Source organism: Suncus etruscus, chromosome 12 (genome assembly GCF_024139225.1).
Source record: "Suncus etruscus isolate mSunEtr1 chromosome 12, mSunEtr1.pri.cur, whole genome shotgun sequence".
NCBI classification, from domain to species: Eukaryota; Metazoa; Chordata; class Mammalia; order Eulipotyphla; family Soricidae; genus Suncus; species Suncus etruscus.
The window spans coordinates 62,465,246-62,489,710 of NC_064859.1; the positions used below are offsets into that span (position 1 = coordinate 62,465,246).

The 24,465-nt window shown below is 41.7% G+C and overlaps 1 protein-coding gene across 1 annotated transcript in view; it reads left to right on the forward strand.

The window, feature by feature from the left end:
* The window catches only part of MERTK (MER proto-oncogene, tyrosine kinase), a 122,861-nt gene that overhangs the window by 46,566 nt on the left and 51,830 nt on the right, over positions 1-24,465 (forward strand). Inside the window, exon 5 of the mRNA XM_049784458.1 lies at positions 19,825-19,911. Within this exon, the coding sequence (XP_049640415.1) occupies positions 19,825-19,911 (87 nt within the window). The remainder of the gene's footprint in view (positions 1-19,824; positions 19,912-24,465) is intronic.

The window sequence follows — 24,465 nt, forward strand, 5'->3', positions numbered from 1 at the left end:
GAGGTAAGGTGCCTGCCTTGCCTGCGCTAGCCTTGGACGGACCGAGGTTCTATCCCCCGGTGTCCCATATGGTCCCCCAAGCCAGGAGCGACTTCTGAGCGCATAGCCAGGAGTAACCCCTGAGCGTTACCGGGTGTGGCCCAAAAACCAAAAAAAAAAAAAAAAAAAAAAAAACCAGCTACTGGTCTCATCAATTCTTTGTATTGTTTTCTTTGTTTTTTTATATTGTTGATTTTTGCTCTGTTTTTTATTATTTCTTTTTTTTTGCTTGTGTTTGGGTTCTTTTGCTGTTGGTTTTCCAGATATTTAAGGTGTGCATTTAGTTTGTTGATTTTGTCTTTTTCTTTTTTCCCTTTATTTCCTATTGTAGGCCTGTATTGCTATGTGTTTCTTTTTAATTACTGCTTTTGCTCTGTCCCATAGATTTTGACAATTTGTTTCTTCATTATCATTAATCTCAAGAAACCTATTTCTTTCTTGATTCCTCTTTGATCCAGCTGTTGTTGAGCAGCATGTTGTTTAGTTCCAGATATTAGATTTTATTCACATCTTCTTTTTACAATTAATCTTGATCTCTGTGACATCATTTAGGATGCTTGGTATAATTATTTAATTTGTGATTTTATGTAAGTTAGACTTGTGTCCTAAAACACGGTCTATCCTAGAAAAGATTCCATGTGCACTGAGAATAATATGTATTCAGCATTCAGCTTTTTGTGGGTGAAAGGTCCTATATAGATCCATTAGTCCTAGTTCTTCTAGTTTCTCATTTAGGGCTCTTATTTGCTAGTGTTCTGCCTAGTGGATTTGACTCTAGGGTGATAATGGCATATTGGAATCTTCCTCTGCTATTATGTTTCTGTCATATGTTTCTTTAGGTTTGTGAGTAAGAAAGCCTTACGTATTTTGCTGAATTTAAATTTGGTGTGTAAATGTTGATTAGAGTTAGTATTTATTGGTCTACAGTTTCCCTGATCCATTTTTATCTTTAAGTACTTTCTTGAGATTGAATGCAATTTGGTCTGATACAAGTATAGCTGTTGCAGCTTTTTTCTGTTTTCAAGTGGCTTGTATTACTGTTTTCCTTCCATTTACTCTGAGCCTGTGTCTATCCTGAGATTTTAAGAGTGTTTCCTATAAGCAGCAGATGCTGGGTTTTATCTCCTATCCAACCTGCTACTCTGTGTCTTTTGATGGGAGAGTTTAGACCATTGACATTTAAGGAAACTATTGATAGGACTGTTGTGCCCTTATATTGTATAGGGTTGTTGCTATTACAATTGGGTATTTGGTTTATATAATTGATCTTTGAGTAGTTTATTTAGAATCAGTTTGGTTAGAGTGAATATTGCAAGTTATTTTTTGTCTAAGGATGTTTTTATCCCTCCCTTCCATGTAAATGAAAAGTTTGCTGGGTAGTGGACTCTAGGTTGAAAGTTTCTTTCATTCAATAGTTTGAATATGTCATTCCACTCATTTTGGATTGTTTTAAATGGAATATCTGATTTGATTCTTATGTTCTTTCCTTTATACTTAAGGTTTTTCTTCTCTTTTACCACTTTAGAGTCCACCTCTCTCTTTATTTTTTGTTTTTGTTTGTTTGTTTGTTTGTTTGCTTGCCATTTTTCAGTTAGGGTCTATTTTTTTTTGTACTCTTTTTGCCTCTTGGATTTGTACATCAGCCTCTTTCCAAAGAATGAAAAAATTCTCGGGGCCAGAGAGATAGCATGGAGGTAAGGCGTTTGCCTTTCATGCAGGAGGTCATCAGTTCGAATCCCGGAACCCCATATGGTCCCCTGTGCCTGCCAGGAGCAATTTCTGAGCCTGGAGCCAGGAATAACCCCTGAGCACTGCCGGGTATGACCCCAAAAAACAAAAACAAAAACAAAAACAAAAAAAAAAAAAAGAAAAAATTCTCTATTATCTTCCTCACTACTTGTTCTTACACTTGCCTGTTTTCCTCCCCTCTAGTATTCCTATAATTAGGAGATTATGTCTTTTATCTTTATTTCTTTTGTACTTTTAAATACCTAAATTATCTTTTATTGTTTTGTCTCTCTTTTTTTTACTTCTTTATCAATGATGACTTGCAATTTGTCTATTTGTTTATGTGATTTTATACCTGTGTAATTCTGCTACTATGACTTGCTAACATGTTTTCTAGTTACTTCAGTTCCATTTGTATAAATTCTTTTATCTTCTGAAAGAGTTCTTTTTTGAATTAGTTGAATTGTTCATCTGCTTAATTTTTCAGGCTAGTGACTCTTTGATTTTGGTTGCTAAAACATTAAGTGTTGATTTTAGTTCCTCATCTATCAAACTCAGTTGTTTTGGTGGATTTTGAAATTAGCCAGGATTTCTCTCCATATCCCCAACTGCGGTTGTCTTTCTTAGTATTTCCATTGTTCTTTGCATTTTGTGGGTTGTTATGCTGGATTCTCAAAGTGTTTAAAAATTGATCTATTGAACTGATTGTATAAAAGATGGCTAGAGATATATCTGCATTAGAGGTTATTTTTCTAAACAAGTGAGGTTATTTAAGTATGATTGCAGACTAATTCATTGGTTTATTCAACTGAGTTTTGAGCTGTATATTTTCTAGGAAAAACAAGTGCTAAGTCCACCCTTCCTAGAAATACGATATAAATTGAAATGTCTTCCGTGTCCACACAATTTGGGAAGAGGAGAGTTGATGGATGGCCTGGTGGGTCCCTCTCTTTACTGATACACAAACCTCTCTTTACTGTGATGGGGTGAGGGATGGCAGGAAGATTTGGACCAGGAATGGAATTTAGAAGCAGGCTGGGGGGAAACTCTTCAGGCAGCACTGGCTGTGTTTGATGAGAGAAAACAGAGGGTCCCTCTTTCTGCAGGCACACAAACTTAAAATGGGGCAAGAGATGTCAGGGAGATCAGGCAGGACCAGCAGCAAAACAAAGAAACAAGCTGGGGGATGGTTACTATTAAAATATAAAAAATAAGGGGCCAGAGAGATAGCATGGAGGTAGGGCATTTGCCTTGCATGCAGAAGGACAGTGGTTTGAATTCCGGCATCCCATATGGTCCCCTGAGCCTGCCAGGAGTGATTTCTGAGTGTAGAGCCTGGAGTAATCTCATATATATATATATAAGCATTATCAGGTATGGCCACAAAAATAAAATATATATATAAAATATATATAAATATATAATAATATATAATAATATATATAAGCATTATCAGGTGTGGCCACAAAAATAAAACCCACAAAATTCTTATATATATATATATATATATATATATGTGGGTTTTATTTTTGTGGCCACACCTGATAATGCTCAGGGGTTACTACTCATTTTGCATGCAAGAAACACTCCTGATGGTGCTCGGGGGACTATATGGAATGCCACGAATCAAATTTTAGCCACATCTAAGACAAGTGCCATTTGTGCTGTACTATCTTTTTGGCTCTGGAAATAAATGGATTTTTATACTGATCTTACATCATAAAATCTTGCAAAATTCAATCATTCAGTTTAATAAAATATTATTGTAGAGTACTAGGGTTTTCTGTGTTACCCCCAAATAGAAAAGACAATTTTACCTCTACCTTTTCAATTCTTTTTTTTTTTTTTTTTGGTTTTTGGGCCACACCCTGTGACGCTCAGGGGTTACTCCTGGCTATGCACTCAGAAGTTGCTCCTGGCTTCTTGGGGGACCATATGGGACACCGGGGGATTGAACCACGGTCCGTCCTAGGCTAGCGCAGGCAAGGCAGGCACCTTACCTCCAGCGCCACTGCCCGGCCCCCTCAATTCTTTTTTTAAATATATTTTTTATTTAATTAACATGATCATAGTTGGGTTACAGTCATAACCAGAACACCCCCTTCACCAGTGTAACATTACCCCCTCCCCCTTTCCTTCTCCTACCTGTATTCGAGACGGGCATTCTACTACAGTTATTTGTTTTTAAGTTCAGTTAGTTGTATTTTTTTTTCCTTAAAGGATAAGAGTAAAAAAATATAGTAAAGGTGTGGTAGTGGCAATCGCTGTTGTTTGCATAGGTCCAGAAATAGGGGAAAATGGAAAAAAATCCTTGACCTGATTACAAAAAGGCCTCACCCAGAAGTTTATTGGTATAAGACTGACTCTGGGTTCCAGGCATACCAGTCCGTCCAACTCGAGTCATTCTCAAGATTTCAGTGAAACTTTTTCACACTTTAGCTATTGTTGGTATCAGATTCTTATATTTAAAGACTCTGGATTCTGTGCATTTCTTTCATCGATGTCAGGCTGATGTGGAGCATCCTCTAGTTTCAGCATACCATTAAATGCGGAGTGATCTGCCCTGCATGCAGACTGTTGCTGAGTCGTCTGGGTGTTGGGAGCACTCTTTGGAGTAAGTCAATGCCAAAGCAGTGGTAGGTCTTCCCTGTTAGAGGCTTGGATCCTGGTAATGTTATAGACAATTGTGGTTGTTTCCATAGATGGTATCTATTGTTCAGGTGTGTGTGGACTATGCCCATTCTTCTGAGGCCTAAGCCAAATCATGCCAATGTTCAGGGTAAAAGGCCTAATTACATTACCAAATTTGCGTTCCCATCTCTATTAGATAAGAACTTGTTTGCATATGTATTATTTTCCCATTTTAATGTGCCTATGCAAAAGAGGAGCAATGCCACAAGATATTGTTGGTGCATCTGGGGGCCGACGAATAAAATCCAACATTCCCCGTAACTGGGTTCAAACATGAAATCTATACAGAGATACTCTTCTACCAGTATTGCTTATAAAACAGATCTCAAAGGGGGAAAATCAAACAATCAAATAACAAATCCAGTGGGCAAAATTGTCAGTATATGAGGATGTTCGAGAAGAGTTATAGATGTTAAGGGAATACATCTGAGATATACAAAGGAGATACACGTGTCCCTTTTGTGTTTTAGAAATAGTCAAGAGGGAGGAGGGTATTTCCTAGACACCACTTTGGTCTGTGATTTGGACAAGTGAAAAGAACATAGAGTCATGTCCTCCCCTTGTTGCCTGCTGAAGCTTCCGACTCCCCGAGAGGTGTTTGCTTCCTAATTGCTGGAAGTTCAAAGTTCACCAGTCCCCTCCCAGCCCCTTGCAGGAGCAAGGAAGCCTGGGGTCTCTTTTAAATTGCACCTCACCGGAACCCACTTGCTGGGACCCTGAGCAGGTGTCCAGGAACAACCCTGGGGACGGGGAGGAAGGAGAGAGAAAGCTGTGGGGGCAGCTGAGGCTGCATCTTCACCTTATTTTGGCCAAAAAGCCTACAGCATGAAACCTTGCCGTGACGCATTGCCTGCTGAAGCTTCAGACTCCACTCAAAAAGTACTGTGAAAGATATGTAATCCACCTTGGCCAAAACAAAAATCATTAGTACAGAAAAATGGTTAAATGTGGGGTAACAAGAGATGGGAGTGAGGGAGTAAAGGAATAAAACGAGCTCCTGGACGGCGTTCAGATAATGACAAGCAATGAAACACGATGATATCCATATATTTGTCATAATGTTTGCCCCCCTCGTGGTTTCACAATGCACAGGTTTAAGAAGGTGATCCTTCTCGAGCTAGAAGGCCGGAAGGTCAGAACCCCCACCCCCGGACCCTCCCTTTGGAGCTGGGAGGGAAATGGGGAAAGCCTAGGAAAACCAATACATTCCTCCAAGGGACCCACCTCACTGGCTTGCCCAGCCATGTGGCCAGGAAAAGCCCTGGAGCACTGGAGGAAGGAGGTAGAAGGGTGCTGGGGTGACCCATGTCCTGCACCCCTTCCTAGGCCCAGTTAAAGAGGCCCTTGGCATGGCGGAGGGCTGCCAAACGCCGTTCTGGCTGAACCTCCCAGTTCCCAGGAAGGAAGGAGATCCTTCCCGATTTGAAGGTTGGAAGGTCAGAGCCCCCAGCCCCAGACCCTCCCTTTGGAGCCGGGAGGGAAATATGGGGAAAGCCTAGGAAAACCAATAAACTCCTTCAAGGGACCCACCTACCTTTTCAGTTCTTACTCTTTTGGGTATTTTTTGGAGGGATGGGACACATCGAGCTATGCTTAATGCTCACTCACTCCTGACAGTGCTTAGGGTACTTTATGTGGAGCCAGGGTTTAAAATGCAAGCATTCTACCTGCTGTACTACCTCTCCAGTCCTCTTTATCATCCTTTAAAAGATTGTATTACTTTTACTTAAACACTACAATGTACAGTATTGTTCATAATGCAGCTATTTCTGGCATTCAGATTTCTAACACTAATTGCACAACCATTGTAACAGCCCACCACCATTGCTTCCAGTTTCTCACCTGCCTCAAAATAATTTACTTTATATTGCTTGTGACAACTAAATGGTAATTGAGTTATTGAGAAAAAAATTAAAAGAAAATGTGTGAAAATTGATATGTCTTGCAATGGGGTCATTGTTTTACTAAGCTGTTTGTTCTAGTTGAGTACTTTGTGCTATTGATTTAGCTTGGTGGCTTCTATGTTACTTTCCCATTTAATTTGATGTGTTCTTACTGGGGTGTCAGTATTGAGGAATTTGGAGGCTTCATTCAACCACATATGCCACCACATGCACTGGAAATTCCAGGATCTATAGAGCTGAGCCAATGAACTGACATGATAGGTAGCTGTTGTGTATGTAAATATTTTAGGGGATTATTATGTTACTGACCCTACCCTGATGGGTGATTATACCCTACCCTAGGGTGTGACCTGGCATTCTGCCCCCACCCTAAGGTGGTACCTGATTCTGCTTCCACCATTGGGTGGTATTTGATCCCACCATTGGGTGATACATGTTTCTGGTTTTAGACACCCTGTGTTTAGGTTAGAAGTTTTTCTTTACATTTTCCTGTGATGCACTTATGCAAACAGCTGCTCTTTTATTATTGACTAGTTTTTCCTTTAATAATTGTGACAATGTTGTTTGTTTACTAAAAACAAATGGGGGAATTGTTGTGTATGTAAATATTTTAGGGGATTATTATGACCCTACCCTGATCGGTGATTGTGCCCTACCCTAGGGTGTGGCCTGGCATTCTGCCCCCACCCTAGGGTGGTACCTGATTCTGCTTCCACCATTGGGTGCTATCTGATCCCACTATTGGGTGGTACCTGATTCTGGGGGATAAAAACAAGGGTCTGTGGAAGGCGAGAGGCTTTTTGCTGGAACTGATGCTGAGTCTTTGGACTTCAGTCTTGTCCACCGAATACAGCTAATATTTCCACAAGCCTGACTGTCTGCGAGCTGTTTACTTGGTGTTTCACCTCAGAACGTTGGATAGACAGGGTGGCAGACACGTGCTCGGAGCTGGAGGGGAAAGACCTCATCCTCCATCCCTCCATCAGTCAACCTCTTCAGGGGCTGATTTACAACAGGTGGCAGCTGTGGGACATGGGTGTAGCTGCCAGGGCTTTTGGAAGTCCAAAGGCTTGGTTGGGGGAGGCTGTCTTTACTCCCTCATTTGGACAAGATCTCAGAGTTTTAGCCTCCAAACTGACATACCTGGAGGGTTTTTCAGTGTTAGTGTCTTTGCCTAGATTAGTTGTAAAGCAGTGAAGTTGGGCCATTCGTGGCAATTGTGGGGTGTAGGTGTAGTTCCCAAGGCTTGTTAGGGCAGAGACAGTGCTCCAGAGTTTTCAGCTGTAAGACCAGTGTACCATGACTTTTCACAGATTAACTTGCATCTTTTTCAAGAGTACAATGAGTCTATGGAACTGGTTTATGAGCTATGGCTGTTGGACTTGGGTGTAATCTTTGTCTTTTTTTGTTTGTTTATTTTTTGGTTTATTTTGGGGGGGGGTCACACCTGGCAGCGCTCAGGGGTTACTCCTGGCTCTACTCTCAGAAATCACTCCTGGCAGGAACAGGGGACCATATGGGATGCCAGGATTTGAACCACTGTCCTTCTGCATGCAAGGCAAAAACACCCTACCTCCATGCTATCTCTCAAGTCCCTAATCTTTCTATATTTTCTATATTTTGCTGGCCTGGATGTACAGTACAGTGACAAATCAAAGTGATAAGATATGGTTACAATTCCCAGCCGTAACATTAGACATATCAAATAAAATTAAGCCTTGGGGTTTATAAAGCCCTTCATTAGGTTGAGTATGATTTTTTTCTGCCATATGTCAGGTCAAATACTAGTTGACCATATCCCAGGCAAGCACCTTTCCAGTTCCATTTTTAGATTTTATTATGATGGGGCTCAAATTTTTTAAATTCATTTTCTATATCATCTGTGATGACCAAATAAGTTTTCTCCTTTAATTTATTTTCTTTTCTTTTTTCTTTTTCTTTTTCTTTCTTTTTTTTTTTTGGCCATACTTGGCAGTGCTCAGGGGTTACTCCTGGCTATGTGCTCAGAAATCGCTTCTGGTAGGCTCAGGGGACCATATGGGATGCCGGGATTTGAACCACCATTCTTTTGCATGCAAGGCAATTGCTCTACCTCCATGCCATCTCTCCGGCTCCCTCCTTTAATTTTTTTTAGTATGGCAAAACATGTTGGCTTGATTTTCAAATGTGAAGATAATTTTGCAGTCTTGAACTAAAGAACGTGACCATGACAGTGGATTTGATTTATTGATAATTTAGTTAATGAATTTGGGATTTGTTTATTCTGCTTCAACCTCAATATGGGATTTATTATCCAATATACTGCAGTTCAAGTCTGATGCTAACTACCCAGAGATTATGCAAAACACACAAGTTAAGAAGAAAGTGTACAACTTCTGACACCATCCAAAGTCTTGGGGGTGGAGAGATGGGGAGCTCTGATCCTCTGCACTTCTAATCGACTGCCTATAAATTTGAACATTTTTGTGACTCTAACCAGATCAGAATATGCTAGAAGTCACTAGGAAAAATTCATTATATTTGGGGCCGGAGCAGTAACACAGCAGTAGGGTGTTTGCCTTGCATGCGGCTGACCTAGGATGGACCACGGTTCGATCCCCTTAGCATCCCATATGGTCCACCAAGCCAGAGGAGATTCTGAGTGCATAGCCAGGAGGAACCCCTAAGCATCACCAGGTATGATCCAAAAACAAAAAGCAAAATAAAACAAAAATTATTATATTTAACAATTACAGTTTTGTTGCAAAAGAATGAGGTTTGGGAGTGACTGCTTAAATCACTGATCTGTGCTTTGAGCACACAGACCACTGACATCTGAACTCCTGACATCTCCCCAAAATGGGGGTTATAAGCAGGGGTTAATACCATAGGGCTAAAAACTAACCCTCTATTCACAGGGCTGGCCCTCCCCCTAACCTGTCCCCATTCTGAAGTCATCTCTGGGTCTTGCCATGAGTCACCCTGTTTATATAGCAAAGTTAGTACCATTACTCAGGAAATAGAAGGGGACAAAGCCAGCCAAAGTGTTTATTATACAATGTGCATGAGAAAAATTGGCCGCAGTTCCATTTCTGACATGACTGTATTGTTAATTTCATAAAACTCATTGGAAATTGTTCCCACTTCCCTGGTTTTCTAAAAAAGCTTAACATTTGTATGCTTTTGGAAAGATTGTTACGGTTTTGTATTTTGGAGACACATTTCATTTCTATACCGTATTTGAGTCTTTCCTTAAAGTTCCTGTTTGGGGCACTAGGTGTTGAGAATGGTTTGACCCAAGACATATTTGGGGACTTTGTGACTGAGTAGAACATAGTATACTAATGTCAAGCCATGAGCTTTTGCAGGATGATGCCATTCTGTCTTCCAGTGCCCTCCCATGAAACTTTCCAATCATTTCTTGGAGAATGCTAAGTAGGGACATGGTTTAAAAAGCCGTAATTGTCGGCTTTGAGTAGGCTTTGAGCAAGCCTATTGTGAACAGGAAGGTCATACACTTTTCCCTTCTGTTAACAGGCTTATTTACCCTGTGATGTCAGAGCAGTCAGGAAGAGATGTGAGTAAAGAAGCACTTTGTTATTCTGAATCAAGAAAATCAATCTCAAAGGTTACATGCCTTATGATTCTCTTGGTAAACATTCTGAGTCAGAGTCACCAAATTACAATGCCAGTGAACACATCAGCCTTTATCAGGAATAAGATTAGGACCAGGTTGTCCTAAAAAAATTAATCTCTTTCAGTGATATGACAGTTCTGTGCCTATATCTACAAATCTGTGCCTATGGTAAAACCCCACTAAATAAACTAGATGCTCTCCATGTACCTCCAAATTAAGTTAAAAAGAAACCTGGAACATAGAGTCTGCATTTGGGATGATAGAATTGTACCAAAGTCTTTTTCCTGGTACCAATCACCTACTGGATAATGTACCATGATTGTTTAAGTTCCATCCACTCAAGGAAGCTGGGTAAGGGATAGAACAGGAACTCCATACTACTTCTGCAACTTCTTGTAAATCAAAAGTGATTCTGACTGTGAACATTCTCACTGTTCTGATTTTGTAAAGGCTAAAGACTTGCCATAAGACCATGACTGTGCTTTAGGCTTGATTCTTTACTTGCCTAGGTGTGATCTTAGAAATTAAGATAAATTATTATTATTGTTGTTGTTGTTGTTGTTGTTGTTGTTGTTTATTGGTTTTGGAGTCACACCCAGTGGCACTCAGGGGTTACTCCTGACTCTGCACTCAGAAGTCACACCTGGCGACTTGGAGGATCATATTGGGAGGCTGGGGATCAAACCTGGGACTGTTCCAGGTCGGCCACATGCAGACAAATGCCCTACCACTGTGCTATCACTCAGGCCCAGAAATTAAGATAAATTAAAGGGAAAAAAAGTGATTCTAAAAAAAATTAGTTGTCTTGTTTATATGTACTTTTAGTTTTGTCACAGATAAAATTGAGTTCTAAAATATAGAGCAGAAGAAGAAGCCTTTGATGTCAATTATGATTATTATTTCCTGCACACTTCCCTTCACAAGCCGTGAGTTCTGCTAGGGCAGGGATGCTGGCTAGCTGGCTGATTCTTGGCTGTACCTCCAGTGTCTGGCAAAATGGCACATAGTAAGCACTCCATAAATATTGATTGAATGAATAAATGCTGGGCAAAGAGTGAGTCCCGAGAAAATGAGCTTCCCATTGTAGACAAGGGTATTCTCCTGTTCCCTCTTTGAGTGGAAAGATGAAGGGCTGGCAGGTATGTGAAAGAACCATTCGCTTAGTCCAGAACTCAAATAATTGTCCTAACTGTCTTCTGAGAAATTGCTTCCTCAGCATTTGTGATGGTCCTTCCTTTTAGGAAATGCTTTTAGGAAATGTTACTGAATGTTCTTTTGGACCTTGTGACTGAGACTGTTTTTTTTTTTTGTTTTTGTTTTTGTTTTTTTTTTGGGCCACACCCAGTGATGCTCAGGAATTATTCCTAGCTATATACTCAGAATTGCCCCTGGCTTGGGAAACCATATGGGATGTGAGGGATCGAACCACAGTCCGTCCTAGGTTAGCGTGTGCACCACTCTGGCCCCAGGCTGAGACATTTTGTATATCAGCAAAGGGCCAAGCTAAAGGGTGTGATACAGTGCAGCTCTATGAATGAACAAAATCATGCAATTTTCAGCGACATGGGTAGAAGTAGAGGATATAATGCTTAGTGGGGTCTGAAGGAAGGGAGTAGATACAGAATGATCTCTCTCCTATGTGGGACTTAAGAATAGCAGGAAGATACCAACGAAGGTCCAAAAGAAACATAATGAAAGAACTGATTCACACACACCGAGTTGGGAGACAGTGTGGAGTGTTGGGGTCCTTGGGAGACAGAGGGAGGTACACTGGTGATGTATGTGGTATTGAAATTGTGTTCATGAGAAATCAGTATTTAGTAACATTGTCAACTACAGAATCACAATTAGAAATGTTTTACATTAGAGAGGTTCTGAAATGTACCAATAGTTAGAGATGTGTCATGAGATTAAAGGCCCAGAGGTGGCCCTGTAACTCTCCTTGGGGCTTGGGTGCCAGGGACACCTGGGGGAATTTGGGGGAGTAGCTGATTTTCTCCACAAGGATTTGGACAGCAAAACATATTCTCTTCCAGTAGGTGACACTGGGTTGTTTGTTGCAAGGAAGAACAGGAGAGGCAGAAAGAGTTGGCTTTTCATCTGTGCTTTGAGTGAGTTTCTAGTTTCAAGGCCAGCACTGTAATGGAAAAACATAATGTATGTGTACATGAATAGCTGACTCCATCGAGCAATGCCATCAAGCGCCTGTCTAGTGAACCAACTAGAACAAGCTTCTTCCTGTCTCAGTTGGCATCTGTTTGGCCTCGGGAATATCTGAGCTCCTGGAGAGAGCAATAATAAGTAGGTGTTTGGTGACTGCTGGAAATGCAGTGGGGAGCCTTGTGGCAGAGAATTTGCTACAGACCCTTTTCCCAAGACTGTATGCACTTTGGAGAGTCCCAGAGAGGAACTTGAGTTTCTCCTCACCATGAAAAATGGCCCCTGGATAATCAGCTTTATTTTAATTTTTTATTTTATTTTATTTATTTATTTATTTTGGTTTTTGGGTCACACCTGGCGGTGCTCAGGGGTTACTCCTGGCTGTCTGCTTAGAAATATCTCCTGGCAGGCACGGGGGACCATATGGGACACCAGGATTCGAACCAACCACCTTTGGTCCTGGATCAGCTGCTTGCAAGGCAAACGCCGTGCTATCTCTCCGGGCCCATAATCAGCTTTATTGTGCCTTGATAAACCTCACAGGATTAAGGACCATAGGTTCCCTGGTCTTCCAAGTGACTTCTAAGTGAATAAGGGTCTGGGTGAATTCAATCCACACCCCTGTTCTATGTCAGCTAGCTATTCCCTCACACACACATCCCCTCACAGCTGCTCATTAGTGTGATAGTGTACTTTGTTCTCAAGGCTTTTGATAAGATTAACTGAGGTCAAATAACCAGCTTAGTTGGTAAAACTAAATTTTATTATTTATTTCCTTTTTGACATTTATGTTCTTAGATACATAACTAGCAGTTGCATAGAAATTTCCTGTATCTTATGCCTGGGCCAGAGTTGAACTTTTTAAATAGAAGTCCAGATTTGCAAGTGATTTCAGTGTCAGTGGTATCTCCTATGAGAGTTAATGTCCTTGAAGGCCAAATGTGTTACTTTCACCGTGTGTGTAGCAGGGATGTGAATCTCCCAGGCCTGACTGTGGTCTCCAGCTGACAAGCCCAGATGTTGCTCTAAGGGGTCATCCCCCTGTTGTGCCAGTGCTCACACATCCTTCACTGCAGTGCTCCAGAGACCTCACATACCACTGTGGTGCCAGTGGTCCCAGAGCCTGAACAACAGGGGCATAGTAATTCAAGTGAGCTACACTGGGGTTCAAACTCCAGTTCTCACACTTTTAAGGCTCCTCTTTGACATAACTAGAGTCATTATGGAACATCAGTTACCAAATGATTTGCTGTCAGCATTTCTTTAAGCCTTAAGAGATGAGAGCCCAGCAGTTTTTGTTTATGAGAACTGCATCTATTGAGAAATTTTGAATTAGAAATTAAACTGCTAGATGCAAGAATACACATGCTTGCACATCAGTAGCTAATTGAGCTAATGACTTCATCATTTCTAGCCTCTGGAAAATTTCAACACACTTCCTGAAAGCATGAGAGAAGAAAAGATAACCTTTATTTTTTCTGTGTATGGTGCCATGGGTCAAACCCGGGTTTCACACATGTGAGGCATAAACTCTACCACAGAGCCACATTCCAGCCCAACACCTCGTTTGATTATAATTTTGATTTCCACATTGGGGAATTCAAATCTTTAGTATTCTCCAGTGGTTTCTGGGCCATATTCTAAAATTTTCTATTGTATTCTACTGATTTAGGTAAGGAATTTTACAGAGTACCACATGGAAAATTCCTAAAATTTCCCACGAAAGTCGTTGACCTGCCTGTGAAATTTCGCATTTTACATTTAAGAACGCTCTTAAATGCGCTCTTTCGCTCCATTTTGTCCTACAATCTGTGAAGGTGATTGAGAAGAACCTTGTTTCCAAGTTCAATGTATTCATATGTTTTGATCACCAAGTTTGGAGGGGCATTAGTTGAGGATTTCAAGCATAAGGATTAAACAGAGTGCTACAGGGAAAGTCACTCATCACAGCTGATTTTTGCATCTCAGCATGAATTATTCTAGTGCAGTATCCTGGTCCCTCTGACCACAATGGTGCAGATGTCACATATTCTCATTAAAGCAATTTTACTTTACACTAATCTTTGCATATGTTGTTTGTTAATTACTTTCTGTGGAGCCATACCTGTTGTTGCTGAGGACCCCTGGACCTCAACTAGCAGTGCTTGGGGGTTACTTGGTACCAAAGATCAATCCCAGGGTCTCACCATATTAGGCATATTCTTCTTTTTTTTAATCAGGCATATTCTTAACCAACTGAAGCACATCTCTGCTCAGCCGTTTTACCTTAAACCTCAAGATGGGACCAGAAAGATAATATTGAGGGAAAGGCTCTTGCTTTGTAGACAGTCAACCTAGTGAACATGTTTCCCTGAGCAATGCCAAGGGTGATTCGAGCACAGAGTCAGAAATAAGCCCTGAGCACAAACAAAACAAACCCATCAAGGCATTCAGGGCACTTATAGTTGCATTTTTGGTGGGGCCTGAGTGGTAGCACAGTGGTAGGGCATTGCCTTGCACACTGCTGACCAGGATATACCTGGGTTCAATTCCTGGTGTCCCATATGGTCCCCCGAGCTGTAAGCAATTTTTTTTTTTTTTTTTTTTGGTTTTTGGGTCACACTTGGCAGCGCTCAGGGATTACTCCTGGCTCTACGCTCAGAAATCACTCTTGGCAGGCTCGGGGGACAATATGGAATGCTGGGATTCGAACCACCATCCTTCTGCATACAAGGCCTACACCCTATCTTTATGCGCTCTCTCTGGCCCGAGAGATTTCAGAGCATATAGCCAGGAGTAACCCCTGAGCGCCACCAGGTGTGACCCCCCCAAAAAAAATTTTTTTTTGCATTTTTGGATAGTGATTTAAAGTGTAAACTTGTTTATTTTGGGCCACTCCCAGGTGCTCAAGGCTTACTTCTGACTGACTCGGGGTACCAGGTAGGATGCTGGGGATCGAATCCGGGTCTGCTATGTGCAAAGCAAACACCCTACCTGTAGTACTATTGCTTTGGACCCTCAGGTATAAAGATTATTAAGGTGCAAACCTTAAAATGTGTGGTTACACACACTTTTCAAAGTGCTTTGGGAGGAAGATCTTAGTCATTCCTCAAGAACACTCCCAAGACTAGCATTCAGGTTACTCTTAATGCTTGGGCTCAGCAAAATATGTGTTCACTGGGTCATGACACAGGTGGGCAGTCTGTGTTTTACCTTTCACTTGAAGGGAAATGAGCAAAATGTGAAGAGAGATAGATGACTATGACTCCAACCTAGAATTTTAGTCTCTTAGCTCTTGGAATTCTCCAGAGAATTTAGTTCAATAGTTCAGCATAGGTTTTTCCACCAGCGTAAAGGAACTACTCACCTTAGAAAAATAAAAAATGGAGAGATAGTACAGCAGGAAGAGAGCTTGCCTTGCATACTAGAGACCCAAGTTTAAGGTGAAGCATCCCATATGGTCACCCTTGTTAGGAGTGATCCCTGAGCACAATCAGGAATAGCCCCTGAGCACTGAGTGAGGTCCTTAAACCAAAAGAAAATTAAAGTGCCAGAAGTGTTTTTTCTCTCTTTTCTACTATTCTAATGAATGCTCTCTGGAGAAGTGAAGGCTGCTCAGAGCTCTGAACAGATGGAGAAGTAGCAGCTTTTTTTTTTTTTTTTCCTATGAAGGCAACAGGAGACAGATTTCAGCCTAGAGGAAAAGAACAAAATTCCACTGGCACTGATTTTTTTGGGCACATCCAAGCCAGAAAAAGCTCCAGCATGAAATGGATCAGGTTTACATTTCTTACTCGAGTCCCTCCTGGATGCATGCCCCTGGCTGGGCTGCCCAGCTCTGGCATAGCTTTTCCATGCCAGCATCGCACATAGCACAGCCAGCCTTGGCTGATGCCCAAGTAGGCTTCCCTCGGGTGCTGGCTCCTCCTGGATGCTTCAAATATTTAACTCCTCTATTAATTACTTCAAATATTTAACTAATCTGTTAGCGACACGTTTTGAACTTCCAAAACAGTAGATGGAAAAATTCCTACACAAATAGGTGGGTAGACACATTTGTGTCAGACAAAAATAAAAAAGCATGCTCCCAAGAATTTTATCATTTTATCTTTCTTCAACATGTGCTATGAGCTGTGTGCCAAGGGTGTCTAGATGGTCTCAGAGATGGAGAATTTCCTGTTTTAACTTATAGAATGATATGCTTTTCTTCTCATCGTTGTTATTATTGTTGTTGTTATGATTGCTGGGCAGGAGGTGGCATGAAGATGGGGAGAGGACACTATCCACCCTTGGTTCTGGTACAACAGAAACTGTATGCTCTTTTGTGGCACAAGGGGTCCTAAACAGCTACTGAGACTGCACTTAGCATATGTATTGATACTGGAAACCATCCTTGTAGTTGAGAATCATTTTGTCTCTGGCCTGAACTATTTTCAGGGAGCGGGTATTTTTGGGTTTTTAAGCTACACCTATAGGAGCTCAAGCAATATTCCTGGCTGTGTGCTCAGGAGTGTCCTCTGGAAGTGCTTAGGAAACCATATGTGGTGCTCTGGGATTCAAATTGGGGTTGGAACAGGCATGGTACCTATCCCTGTACACTCTCCTGCTCTGGTTAATGCTTTTCAAAAATAACTGTGGCTCTCACACATCTGTGGTATGTAGAGAACCAAAACAAGGGCATAAACCATATTGAATGATGACAAACACTTGGCCTTATTACGGCACTGAGAATACCAGGAGTGGAGAGAGGAATGGGGAGCAAAGAGGGGCACTAGAGGGGACATAGGGACAGTGGTAGAAGGTCTCAGGTACTTTGGGGCTGGTGGGGTGCAGTAATTTTGTAAACTAGAGCCATAAACATTACTATTGTAAGCATGGTATGTAAACTATAATAATATTTTAACTAATAAATAAAAACTATTTTAATATTTGTATATTTACGAAGACATTATAGAATTAATATGAAGTACTCTTAAGAATCTCCTACACTTCACTTTCTCCTTTTATTAATCATGTGACACATTTGTTATAATTAATGAACAGATACATTATTATTAACTAAGACTCATATTTTTCTCTTATTTTCTAACTTCTTACCTAAAGTCCTTTTACTGTTTTAGGCTGTTTTGTTTTGTTTTGTTTTTGAGCCACACCTGGTTGTACTTAAGGCTTAGTCCTGGTCCTGTGCTCAGAAATTACTCCAGGCAGTACTTAAAGGACCATTTTGGGAATTAAACTTGGACTGGCCATGTGAAAGGCAAGCCTTATACCTGCTGTATTGCTCCAACTCCTGTTTCAGGATTTTGTCCAATATTTAGTTGCTATATAATCAGAGCCTCATTAGTTGTGCCAATTTCTCAAACTCTTTTTTTTTTTTGGTTTTTGGGCCACACCCAGCGGCGCTCAGGGGTTACTCCTGGCTGTCTGCTCAGAAATAGCTCCTGGCAGGCAGGGGGGACCATATGGGACACCGGGATTCGAACCAACCAGCTTAGGTCCTGGATCGGCTGCTTGCAAGACATACACTGCTGTGCTATCTCTCCGGGCCCAATTTCTCAAACTCTTGATTGCATATTAGTTTTGAAAAGAACTTGGTCACTTTTTGGGGTGGTGCTTTGTTTTGTGTTGTTCCACAGTGCAAATATGCCACAATGTGGACTCTCTGCCCCCTATCTCATCCTTCTTACAGTCAGACCTGGGTTCTGTGTTTCTAGAAACTAGAGTGGGAGGTATTATTTTCTCTACATTGTGGGGCAGTTACTTTCTATTCACATGACTTGTCCCTAGGGGTGCTGATCTTTACTATTCAGCTGAAGCAGTTCAGTCAGTGTCTCCACTCAGGTGTTTTCCTACTGAACAGAAGACTGCAGTGTCCATGAGTAAGGCCATGGAAGTTATCCCCACCTCACCTGGATCTGTTAAATCTATGGTATTTATGTGGAATGCTTTGGTCTCTCCTCCTCCATGTATTTAATCAGCATTTATATCAATATAGACACAAGGGTATCTGTTAACACTTTGGGTTACTGTCAGTGTTTTTCATTTACTTTCTTGCTCAGATTATTCCAGCGTTGGCCATTATGCTTTCAGATGGCTTCTGTATTGTCATACCCCCACTTCATAACCTTGTGTGTAAATGATTTGTGTTATGCTTTGTTAAAGGCTTCACTCCTCTATTCCCTGATTGCATCTATGGCAACCATTTCTCCTTAGGTGCTCTACTACCTTTGCTTGGAGACTGAAATCAGAAACCAGGACCTTGGATTTCTTTCCTTTGAAAACTAATGGATTCACTCATTTATTTGTATTTCTTTTTTTTTTTTTTTTTTTGGTTTTTGGGCCACACCCGGTAACGCTCAGGGGTTACTCCTGGCTATGCGCTCAGAAGTCGCTCCTGGCTTGGGGGACCATATGGGACGCCGGGGGATCGAACCGCGGTCCGTCTCCTAGGCTAGCGCAGGTAAGGCAGGCACCTTACCTCCAGCGCCACCGCCCGGCCCCTATTTGTATTTCTAAGATGACTTTAGACTTCTAAAATAACAGTGCTGTCTTTAGTAAAAAATGGATCTTTTTTTTTTCTTCATAAAATAGTTTCATTGAGTCAAGTTACTAATTCTGGAGAATGTGGGACTCTCCAGAGAAGGAAAGAGAAAGAAGCAAAGCTGAAATAAATGGAACATGGTATACCCAGAGCAGGTCTGCAGTAGATTCCCATTGCGAAGCACCACATGTGACTAGGGAACACTCCCAATGGCTGATTTTTGAGCAATGATGCCTTATGTTTGTATAATAATTTCCTACAAATTGGATGGCTTTTGCTACTATAAGTAGAGTTTTTTTTGTCGTTGTTGTTTTTTGGTTTTTTTTGGACCACACCCAGTGATGCTCAGGGGTTACTCCTGGCTATTTGCTCAGAAATCCCTCCTGGCTTGGGAGACCATATGGGATGCTGGGAGATCTAATCATGGTCTGTCCTAGGCTAGCAGGTGCAAAATAGACTGCTTGCACCACAACTCCGGCCCCTAGTATTTTTACTATGATAGTTACGTGAAATGGTGTTGCTCAGGACTTACTTTTAGCTTTGCACTCAGGGATTGCTACTGGAAGGGCTTGGGCATGTCATATGGGACGCTGGGGATTGAATCCAGATTGACCACATGGAAGGCAGATACCTTCCCCATGGGACTATTTCTCCAACCCTAAATTTTTAAGTTTTTAAAGACTGTGACTTTCTTTTGTCTTGCTACTTCTGGTATTTTGAATGCTCAAATTATGTGGTATAGCATGTTCTGGGGGACTGAATGGAAGAGACTTGCCTAAATAGGGTAGAAACTGTCTTTAAACTGTCTTTAAAATTTGAATCCACAGCCCCATTCATGCAAAACATATTCTCTGCAAGAACCATCCTCAGCTCCAGAGACTAATGTTCTTGACTTTGAGACTGGCAAAACTTCATTTCCTTTAGACATTAAAAAATGCAGATAGGACTGCTATTAATTTTTGCACCTGATATCTCACCATCAAGGAGGAACCGAGGAACTGAGGAACTGAAGGAAGAGCAGCCTGTGGTACTGACTGTTTAGGCCCAAGCCACCAGCATACTTCTCCTGTCCATGTTACACCCGGAGCTTGCAGTTGTGAGCAGGCCACAGAGGCCAAAGCTCTCCTGTTCCCTGAAGCTGCCCTTCTGCTCTTCTCCCTGTGCAGGTATCAACGAGTCTGCGGTCTTCAGCTGCGAGGCCCACAATAGGAAAGGGTTGACAGTGTCCAAAGGAGTGCAGATCAACATCAAAGGTGAGCAGTGGGACCAGTGCCCCAGCATGTTCTGGGGGTGGGTGGGAAAACCTGCATGAGCCTGCTTTCAATGGCCCTGGTTTAAGCCCTGGCTTCCTACTGCCTCCCATCATCACTTGGGCAAGTCACTTTGCCTTTCTACCACAGTTTTCCTCCACATACTGGGATGGCGGCAGAAGCAACTATTCAATCAATCTTAATGTGTTTCACTTCATAATCATTATGGATTTCTTTTTTGAAAAAATAAGTGATTTGCAATTAATCAAGTTTTATTTTTGAAAAAAAAAAAAGAGAAAGTATGGCCACTTGTGAAGTTGGTTTTTTTCTTGGGGTTGGGCAGGTCTCAAGTGTGTCTATAAGGGCCTGCAGATGCGTTTTCTTTTTCTTTTTTTTTTTTTTTAATTGTAAGAATTTATTCAAGAGACAAAATTGATTAACATATTGAGGTGAACTAGCATAACATAGTAACATAACATAACATATAATATAATTAATATAATATAATACATGTAAGTCAAAGAACATTTCTGATTAAAACACAATTTTTTTTTTATCATAATGGCTTACATATTTTTCACAGTAGTATCTTAGGTACATATTAACATTGAATCAGGGGAATACCCATCACCAAATATGTCCTCTCCCATCCCAGTTCCCTTTCTGCAACCCATATCCCCCACCATCACCCCCTGGGCTGTTAGAGTAGGTGGTCCTCTCTTTGTCTAGCTTACTATTAGTGATCATATATCTGTTTGGTCCTGTTACCCTCCCTTGTTTCCCCCTCTATTTAAGAGGTGAAGCTAGATAAATCGAGTTATGTGGTTTTGTTTGAAGGAAAGAAAAGCAATAGATTAGGGTACAAAATAAGAAAAGAAAAAAAAAGAAGTCAAATACGCTGAAAATGGGCAGAGTCCTTCTAGACTAGAGGCTTTCAGCCTCAGTTTGAGAGAGGGTGTGAAAAAGGTAATTGAAACACCACAACAATACAGAAAGAAATATCAAATTAAATATCCAGTGAGCACTACAGCAATAAGGACAATCACCACTCAATAGTCTCAGTTCTGAAATCAAATCATGCTGGAGTGCAAAAAGAAAGAGAAAGAGAAGATAAAATAAAATAAAATAATATTGGAGACATCAACTTCAATATCTACACCAAAATAAAGATGTCAAAAAAAATCGATCAATCAATAAATATGTGGAAAAATGATTGTTTTGTGCTTTTTTTTTTTTCCTTTTCTTTTTCCCCCTGCATAGGCACAGTAACTATTGGGGATATTGTAGAGGGAATTTCCTTGGCCTAGGAGATACAGCGTTTCTCTATCCCTGACGTATACTGTCATGGGATTAACTATAGACTCCTTGCATGATCATTTACTCTCCCCTTGGTGCTTTCATGGTGTATGGAAGACTTCTGCTTCGTCTTGGATGGTAACATCAGACCTCTGTATCTAGTGATCTTGGTGACTGTGCAGCTCAAGTAATGGAGCTTATGATGAAGTCTTTCTTTCGCAGATGCATTTTCTTATGACAGTACTTCAAGGCTTCCAGGGCCACATCTGCTGATACTCTGGGGACCATGTGGGGCCAGGGATTGAATACCACAACCCTACACAATCTCTCAAACCCCAGCTCAAAGGCAAAAACAATGGTACCAGTATCATGAGAATGCTGCAGTGTGGATTATGGGCTAGAATATGGAAGATAAGGCCATGTGGATGAAAGCTCACAACAGGGCCTGCTGTCATGTGCAGATAAACATGAGCTGGCTGGGTTCCGTGCTAACCTGATCTCTTACATTCATTTTTCCCACTTTTATCCTAAGTCAGTACCCAATGCTCTTTAAAGAGCCACAGGCAGGAGATGGTAGTGGAGGTCTTGGGGCCTAAGCTGAGACACTGCCTGTTCCACGGCAACTGGGCTGTAGCTAGCAGCTGCATGCACTCCTTTTCTGAAGTGGAGCAGCAGAGGAGAGCAGATTGGGGTCACTGTCTCCCCAGAGCCCAATGCTCCTGGGCCTCTTTTGTTTGATTCAATGGTCACACCTAAAAATATTCTGGCACTACTCCAAGCTCAGTGCTCAGGGGTTGTTCCTGGCAGTGATGTGATACCTTGGATGAAACCGACATCTGATCAGTTCAGTGCCTTGAACTATCTCTCAGGCCCTTCTTGTCCCACTTTCCTCTATTCTCCCTCTTGCTTTCTCTGAACTGAGATTTTGAAGATCTCTCAGCGTGACTACTGGAAACATTGTAATACAATCTTCTGTTCTCTTTCCTCCTTCTATGAAATCAAAGATATTTATGCCTCAGACCAGATACAGTAAAGCAGGTAGGACATTGGGTGCTTGCCTTGCACACAGCTAACCCAGGTTCAGTCCCCAGCACCACATATGATCCCCTGATCACAGACTCCTGAGCACCACTGGGTATGGCCCCTTCAAAATAATTTTGGAATGGAAGGGAAAAATACCTGAGGTGTGTGTGTGTGTCCAGAATCTCCTCTATGTGAGTCTGCACTCAGCTCCTGAGCTACCTCCCCAGTTCCAAGCAGTCTTTTTCTTTTTTTCCATGTTTGTATTTAAGTATTGAGTATTTAAATATTGAGAAACCAATTTTGCATTTATAATTCTTTTCTCTTTGGGGAAATAATACAAAGGGAGAAGCAGAAGGTATTTGAGTGAAAACTTGAATCATGAGTATTCATGATTAGGATTAGCTGAGTAGGAACCTCAAAATTACAAAAGAAGTTTATGTTTAAAAGGTGCCAGCATTTGTTGTTCATAAATACAGGCTATGAGCTGATGTCTTCTAAATGTTCCTTGGAGTATCGAAATGAGCAGAGCATTGGCTGAGGAAATGACTCATGGCAGGTCACTTTCCTTGTGAGTGAGGCCCCAAACTCCATCCTTAGCACCGGAAATAAAAAGTAAATTGAAGTTATTACTAGAGGAACTATATAACTTCCTTCCTTTATTACTAATACCATTATTACAGTTCCCAAAATATGTTGGGAATTTCAGGTATTTATGAATGGACACATATTTATATAATCTCCTAATGCATAAACAACTCAAAATGTGAAAGTCCTTCCAAGTCCCTCTTTTTTCTTTTGGTTTTGGGTCACACCCGGCAGTGCTCAGGGGTTACTCCTGGGTCTATGCTCAGAAATTGCTCCTGGCAGGCTCGGGCGGGCAATATGGGATGCTGGGATTTGAACCACTGTCCTTCTGTATGCAACGCAAATGCTCTACTCCCATGCTCTCTCTCCGGCCTCCAAGTCCCTCTTTAATTACTTTCAGTCATTCCATTTTGAGATGTCACTTCTTAAGATGTTGTGTCTAAAAAAAAAAAGTGTCAAAGGAAGAGGCATTCATTTTTCTGAATCTGTTAGTAACTCTCCTTGATCTGGAAAGGCAGGTGTTGGGGCCATTGTGCAGATGAATTATTTAGGGAAGTCAGTGGGGTTGCCTCTTTGCCATTCCTAAGGAAAGGTCACTTGGTAAAGCAGCACTGGAGAGGGAGCTGCCCAGCAGACCCTGCACTCTGCCCTTGGGTTCTGCTTGTCCCTGTCTCTGTCCTGCCTGCTCCCACTTCCCTCGCCTCTGCCTGCCCCTTTTCTCCCCTCGCTTATGTACCTCTCCTCCCCTATACTCTGCCCACCCTCCTCTTTTCTCCCCTGCCCACTCCTCCTTCAGTCTCCTGCCTATATCTCCTCTCTGCTGCACTCCTCCTCAGGCCTCACCCATGTGTGGTTCTTAGCCTGTGCTGTCTACTGGAGTAGTGCTGTTGCTACACTGTCATGGCAGAGGGTATGAGTCTAGAGAGGACACTGAACTGTGCTCTGGGCAGTGATGATTCCCTGGATCCTCTGGTGCTCCTGCTGCTGCTCTGCTTGCTATCCCAGCATCTTGTTTGTGGGATCAGAGCTTTGACATCAGGCTGATCCTGGATGCATGCTTTATTCTCTGGTGAGAATATAAGACTAGTGAAGGGAAGTCCCCAGAGCTCCAGAATGTGGGTGCATTCTCACATGGAAGCAGAAGAGGACTCTTTCTCTTTCTATTTTTTGTTTGTTTGTTGCTCACAACTCAGGTGCTCAAAGGCTACTTCTAGCTCAAGCGCTGTGCAGGCTTCACTCTTGGTAAAGCTCAGGGGACCACACAGTGCTAGGGATCAGACCCAGGTCTCCTGCACATCAAAGCTTGCACTCAGCCTCTTGGTATCTCTCCAATCCGAGTCATATATTTTAAATTGATACTAGCATCACTGATGCTTAGCATCAGAAAATAATATCTCCAGAATTACAATATTTCTTCAATTCCTTTTTTGTTTGTTTGTTTTTGGGTCACATTCGGCAGTGCTCAAGGCACTGGCTCCATGCTCAGAAATCATTCCACCAGGCTCAGGGAACCATATGGGATGCCGGGATTCAAACCACCATCCTTCTGCATGCAAGGCAAACACCTTACCTCCATGTGATCTCTCCGGTCCCTCTTTCTTCAATTCTTTTTTTTTTTTTTTTTTTTTTTTTTTGGTTTTTGGGTCACACCCG